At 35.5% G+C, this 7,500-nt stretch overlaps 1 protein-coding gene across 2 annotated transcripts in view; it reads left to right on the top strand.

The window, feature by feature from the left end:
• Positions 1 to 7,500, top strand: part of LOC137631173 (uncharacterized) — a 64,366-nt gene that overhangs the window by 49,294 nt on the left and 7,572 nt on the right. For both annotated transcript variants that reach the window (XM_068362890.1, XM_068362891.1), the window contains one exon: positions 6,261 to 6,461. In XM_068362890.1, the coding sequence (XP_068218991.1) occupies positions 6,261 to 6,461 (201 nt within the window). The remainder of the gene's footprint in view (positions 1 to 6,260; positions 6,462 to 7,500) is intronic.

A 7,500-nucleotide genomic window follows, 5' to 3' on the forward strand; every position in this document is an offset into this window, starting at 1 on the left:
TTGAATAGATATTTTACAAATAATTTCCTATTTAACTATCTGATCTTTATTGTTAAACGGCACAGCAATCAACGAATTTTTTATTAATCTTTCTTCCTTCTCTGTGAATTTTTTTTTTTAATTTTGCAATAAGGATTCGTTGCAAATCCCCATGTGTTATTTGACGCAGTTCTGGAAGTCAGTTTTATTTTGCAATGCTAATTTACCAGTTCAATTGTTACTTGTCATTTTCTATCTGTTCTATACTTAGCCTACGCACCATTTTTATTATTATTATTATTATTAGTAGTAGTAGTAGTAGTAGTAGTAGTAGTAGTAGTAGTAGTAGTAGTAGTAGTATTCTCGCACTTTCCCTAATGGCTCTCCAAATTAACACATTCAGTCACTCTCCGAGAGGAGACATAAAGCAGTACAATCTTTCCCTTTCACTGTTGGGTGGAGACCAAGAGGCAAGAATGATACTATCCTGTAGCCTGTCTGTCACCTGTCACTCTATGATATGGCATCTTGACCGGGATATGACTGACCTCTGATCATTTTGATTCTCAACCCCTTATTACTGGGAGACCACTTGACGCTTTTAAAGTTAACCCTTTCACTGCCATTGGCGACTTCAATCAAAATTTGAAAAATGGAAGCATATTTTAAAATCACCCAAGCCATAAAGAGTTGGTGTTTATTGAAAAGGTCTTGGTGAGAGCTTTCCAATAAATATCAAAAGCTAGGATTTTTTCTGGTTTTAAAAGACTTGGCTACATCAGATGTTTTGTTGAATTCACCACTGGTAATGAAAAGGTTACGGCAATGGGAGATTTTGGGTTCTGAAAGACTGCATAACATTAATTAACAGGAAGTGTTAGGGCTCTGGTAAAGTCTTGATATTACAATCCCCTTTATAGTTTGGCAGTCAGAGGAATGGGAGACCCTTAATACCGAAAGATTTTTGACACTCATTATAGCTTGTATATAAAAGATCGCTTGTAGTTCAGTTATTTCTTTGTTTCCTTTCCTCACTGGGTTATTTTTCCCTATTGTAGCCTTTGGACTTAGAGGATTTTGCTTTCCAACTAGAGTTATAGTTTAGCATGTAATAATAATAATAATAATAATAATAATAATAATAACAATAATAATGATGATAATAATAATAATAATTTTACTGTTCTCAAACTATTTTATTTTAATTATTCGTTACTTATCTTATAGTTCATTTCCTTATTTCCTTTCCTCACTGGGCTATTTTTCCTTGCTGGAGCCCTTGGGCTTATAGCATCCTGCTTTTCCAACTAGGGTTGTAGCGTAGCCATTAATAATAACAATAATAATAATAATAATAATAGTAGAATGACCTTGATATTGGGCAATGGGATATCGTGGCCCCTCAAATGAGTCAAAATGCTGACAAGGCGATAATCTGAATCCTAATTAAATTGTGGGGATAATTAGACTACACTTTCTAGCAATATTGTCTATAAATTCATGGTGGCCTATTGGTAACGCCCCTGCCTGGTAATCGCCAGACTGGGGTTCGAGAACCAATCAAACTCGTTAGTGTCTTTAATGGCTGCAATGTCACCATTCGTGTGAGCCAAAAGGGGGGGGGGGGGTTTACCCTATAGGTCTACCTGCTGAGTCATCAGCAGCCATTGCCTTACCCTCCTTGTTCCTATCTTGGATTGAGAGACAGCTTGGGCGCTGATCATATGTATATATCATCAGTCTCTAAGGCATTGTCCTGCTTGTTCGGGCAATGTCAGTGTCCCTTGCCTCTGCCATTCATGAACAGCCTTTAAACTTTTAAACATATAGAAATGTAGAGATTCAGTCAGATGAACAAAAAACCAGATCAAACATATGAAGCTCCAAAAGTATATGACATTATCATCTCTTCTGATTTAGGAAGCCTTAAGAATGGTGCCTACCTGTAGGGTTTCCCATTATGGAATTACCACTGATAATCGTGACCCACTTCCATATTATTATTATTATTATTATTATTATTATTATTATTATTATTACTTGGTAAGGTACAGTCCTAATTGGAAAAGCAGGATGCTATAACCCCAGGGGCTCCAACAGGGAAAATACCCCAGCGAGGAAGGGAAACAGGGATATAAGAGAAGTAATTAACAATTAAAATAAAATATTTTAAGAACAGTAACAACAGTAAATTAATGATTTCATATATGTACTATAAAAACTTTAGCAAAATAAGAGGAAGATGAATAAGGTAGAATAGTGTGCCCAAGTGTACCCTAAAGCAAGAGAACTCTAACCCAAGACAGCGAAAGACCCTGGTACAGAGGCTATGGCACTATCCAAGACTAGAGATCAATGGTTTGATTTTGTAGTGTCCTTCTCCTAGAAGAGCTGCTTACCATAGCTAAAGAGTCTCTTCTACCCCTTACCAAGAGTAAAGTGGCTACTGAATAATTACAGTGCAGTAGTTAACCCCTCGAGAGAAAATTGTATATGTGTGTGTAAAACTCACAGGAACACACGATACTTGGTTGTAGTAGAACCACAAGAAAAAGAAAAAATACTATGTGAGTCCTAAACTGTTTTTGCCCTTTTCTTTTTAACATTCAATGAAGATGAAGTCTTGAATGAAAGGAAACAGAATTGGTCAGGATTCACATAGTATTTCCATTTTCTATGTGGTTATATTACACACACACACACTCACACACACACACATATATATATATATATATATATATATATATATATATATGTGTGTGTATGTATATATATATGTGTGTGTATATATATATATATGTGTGTGTGTGTGTGTATTTTTATATCAAGTATAAAACTAATGAATAAATATTGCTGCACAAATCCTCGTTTGGTCTTGTAATGGAAGTGGGTTTTAAGTATTTTCTTTCTTCTGCTGCTAAGTGTAACACACACACACACACACACACACACACACACAAATTTACCGGACAGTTACTCCCATCGGGAGCTCTCATGACTCAAGGCCACCAGCCCCCAAACACTTCACAGAGTTTTTAGCTATTATTACTGTCACTTCTATAGCCATTCTTTTGTGACTATGATACTTTTTTAGCGATTACTTGGAATTATTTTATAATTATTTTATAATTGCTATGATGTCGACAATCCTCATAAACTTCAAAAGACCTATCACTTTAGGGTTGTGGTGGCCTAGCGATCTGCCAGACTGGGGTTCGAGTCCCGCTCAGGTTCAATAGTTTTTTAAAGTGTCTGCAACCTCAACCATCCGTGTGAGGTAAAGATGGGGGGGGGGGATTTGGGGGAGCATATATGTTTACCTACCGAGTCTTTAGCGGCCATTGCCTGACCCTCCCGGATCCTACCTTGCCTCTGCCATGCATGAGTGACCTTGAAAACATCCTCAAGTCTTTGCTTTTCTTACAAGAACTCAAAGAGGAGTGGATCGTCCTTTATAAGACTCGAGAGACGATCAAGAACATCCGAGAGACAATGGAAATATAAACAAACGAATAAGAGCCCGGATCTAGCAGGTCTTGAATACCTACCTTTCCGATCATCACGCTCGCGACGCTGGCTCACTCGAAAACCGGTTACGTTCGCTGCGCTTTGGATCACTTTCATCTGATACCTTCTCGAGTCCTTTCGTTTTCTTCTTCTCCCTCGATCCTTTTGTTTTGTTCTTCGTCTTCTCTTGGGCATTATAGAGCGTAATAATAATAGCATTATCTTATTCTTCGTGTCATGACTTTGGATCACTTTCATCTGATACCTTCTCGAATCCTTTCGTTTTCTTCCTCTCCCTCAATCCTTTTGTTTTGTTGTTCCTCTTCTCTTGGGCATTATAGAGCGTAATAATAATAGCATTATCTTATTCTTCGTGTCATGATTTTGGATCACTTTCATCTGATACCTTCTCGAGTCCTTTCGTTTTCTTCTTCTCCCTCGATCCTTTTGTTTTGTTGTTCCTCTTCTCTTGGGCATTATAGAGCGTAATAATAATAGCGTTATCTTATTCTTCGTGTCATGATAATGGATATTCGTGTAGAATGATGAAATGGCCATATCTCTCAACCCTGAAAGAAAGGGTTTCAAGCAATAATATTTCTCGAGTCCTTTCGTTTTCTTCTTCTCCCTCGATCCTTTTGTTTTGTTCATCGTCTTCTCCTGGGCATTATAGAGCGTAATAATAATAGCATTATCTTATTCTCCGTGCCATGATAATGGATATTCGTGTAGAATGATAAAATGACCATGTCTCTCAACCCTGAAAGAAAGGGTTTCAGGCAATCATATTTAGATAAAAAAAAATACTCATGTATGTATTCAACCTTGTTATTTTATGTGAATTTTAATGTTTCTCAAAATCTATATTTTATTTTATTAATATCGTTGTGTATAACTATATAGAAGTCACACAACTAGGTTAATTGTATGTGAGGATACCTTAAAGTGGTGAAAAGCTTTGCGTATCGCCATAACTAGCAAAGCTGTACTTGTCAGGGCCACCCATTCTAGGTTGATATGCTGTGTGTGATTAAACAAAAGTCTCCCACCATCACTAATGCCCAGTGGTCAGTATGGTGAAAATGGCCAAACCCCAGACATGAATAAGTACTTGTCTTTAGCCTTTGTCGTGGCATGGACTAGACACGACTACATTTGCGCACTCTAAGGTGATCTGTGAGCATTTATTCTTTATAGAAGTCAAACAAGAGATTGGTAATCAAAATATTAGCTACGGTAGTAGTAGTAGTAGTAGTAGTAGTAGTAGTAGTAGTAGTAGTAATTTTGATATATATGACATTGATTAAATACCGTTATATGGGTTTTCTGTCTACATATGTAGTTCAGCCATGCCACTGGGATGACAATAAACCTGTTTTATGAGGTACACTGTATAGGTCATCTTTTCCATAAGGCTGGTTCCATCCCCGTCACAGTTTATATAACAATAGTCATTACATATGTTGGAGGTACGTGGGCATTATTTACCCCCTATTCCATTTATTCATTTTATTTATTCAAATCGAGTGACGGCGTTGAATCTAAATGCCATGACTGACTGTAATAGAGAGTGTCAGATCTTCGGCTTCTCAGAAAGGTATCTATCTGTACCATGGTCTTCCACTGCCTTGGGTTAGAGTTCTCTTGCTTGACGGTACACTCGGGCACACCGTTCTATCTTATATCTTATTTCTCTTCCTCTTGTTTTGTTAAAGTTTTTATAGTTTATAAAGTGATATTTATTTTAATATAGTTGCTCTTTTTAAAACTTCTTATTTTTCCTTGTTCCCTTTCCTCTCTGAGCTATTTTCCCTGTTGGCGCCCCTGGGCTTATAGCATCCTGCTTTTCCAACTAGGGTTGTAGCTTAGCAAGTAATAATAATAATAATGATAATGTGTCCACGCACTAGGCAGGACACAACCGCCCTATATCGAGATCTGTCACTTATTCGGTAAGAAATGTTACCTTTTACCTCCACCAAGGGATATTATATTTTTGTTTTACACACTCTTATGTCTATTTGTGTATCTGTCTATCTATAAAATATATATATATATATATATATATATATATATATATATATATATATATATGTATATATATATATATATATATATATATATATATATATATATATATATATATATATATATATATCCACTGCAGGACAAAAACCCCAGATATGTCCTTCTCTCTCTCTCTCTCTCTCTCTCTCTCTCTCTCTCTCTCTCTCTCTCTCTCTCTCTCTCTCTCTCTCTCTCTCTCTCTCTCTTTCTTCTCTTTATATATATATATATATATATATATATATATATATATATATATATATATATATATATATATATATATATATATATTATTAACCATACGACATTTTTACGAATTCAGAGTTTTTAGAGACCAAAAATTTTTATGTTTCGGCCAGAAAACTATGTCTGTCATTTTATTTAATTCTGAGTATATCTTTTTCTAATATTTTATCGTTCCTTAAATCCATAGGATTGATAGATTAACTTTAAATTTCTATATATCACAAATTTTTATTGCTAATCTATTCTTCATCGATTAGAGAGAGAGAGAGAGAGAGAGAGAGAGAGAGAGAGAGAGAGAGAGAGAGAGAGAGAGAGATTGGATTTTTTTTTATATTTATACCAAAGCGGTAGTGACTGGATGGTGAGTACATCATCATCATCATCATTATTATTATTATTATTATTATTATTATTATTATTATTATTATTATCATTTTCTCATTCATTGATTTATTTTCCAGATACCCAGACGACTACCTACTGGTTGGAGAAGTCCTGAGCTTCTACCTGTCACGTGTTCTCACCTTGGGGCACGTGCCCCCTGTGGTCCTGAGTCAGCCCTCCGGGACGCCTTGGCAACACGTGGCAGAGGAGATGCGACGTGCCGGCTGGGGGGAGGCCCCTGTGGTGGTCCTGACCCCCTGGATACCTGATCTTGTGAGGTAAGACTTTGGGATGCACAGGGGAAAGTAGTGATTATTTATTTTGGTGTAATTGTTCTTAGAATATTTTATTTTAATTCTTCATTATGTCTCTTGTTGTTTATTTATAGTCCATTTCTTTTAGCGATGCATATTTGCACCGACTCGCAGCGGTGCCCTTTTAGCTCGGAAAAGTTTCGTGATCGCTGATTGGTTGGAATGATCTCGTCCAACCAATCAGCGATCCGGAAACTTTTCCGAGCTAAAAGGGCACCTCTGCGAGTCGGTGCAAATATGCATCGCTAAAAGAAATGGACTATAGTTCCTTGTTTCCTTTCCTAGTTGGAAAAAAATGTTGCTAAAAGCCTAAGGACTCCAACAGCGAAAAATAGCCCAATGAGGAAAGAAAATAAGGATATAGATAGACCACAAGAGGATTAATGAACAATTATAATAGCATTTTAAGAACAGTAACAACATTAAAAAGTCATTTTTGTTAAATATTGAGAACTGTAGAATTCTCGAAGTAAACTATTCTAACTAATTTCTCTTTTTTTAATGTTTTAAGTCTCTATAGTTTATATATGAAAGATCCATTTTAATGATGTTGCTGTTCTTAAAATATTTTATTTTAATTGTTCATTACTTATAATGTAGTGTATTAATTGCTTGTTTCCTGTCCTCACTGGGCTATTTTCCCTGTTAGAGCTCTTGGGCTTATAGCATCCTGCTTTTCCAACTAAGGTTGTAGCTTAGCTAATAATAATAATAATAATAATAATAATGACGATGATGATGATGATTAATATTATGATATTAAAATGTTTAATCTGTGATAAAATCATTGTAAAGTGTGATCGATATTTAATTTTAAATATTATCCGTTTCTTTTATACCAATGCCGTAAGGAAATTATATACATAATGCTTTAACTTTAAGCTGATTTTCTACGTAGATAAAAGATATATTCCATTCTAACCTTTCCCGACACCTTTGTTCTTATTATTCCAAATGAAGCTAAACCTATTATTTTTTTTATTTTAACCTGTTCGTTTCCCTA

This window comes from Palaemon carinicauda, chromosome 39, assembly GCF_036898095.1.
Source record: "Palaemon carinicauda isolate YSFRI2023 chromosome 39, ASM3689809v2, whole genome shotgun sequence".
In the NCBI taxonomy this organism is placed as follows: domain Eukaryota; kingdom Metazoa; phylum Arthropoda; class Malacostraca; order Decapoda; family Palaemonidae; genus Palaemon; species Palaemon carinicauda.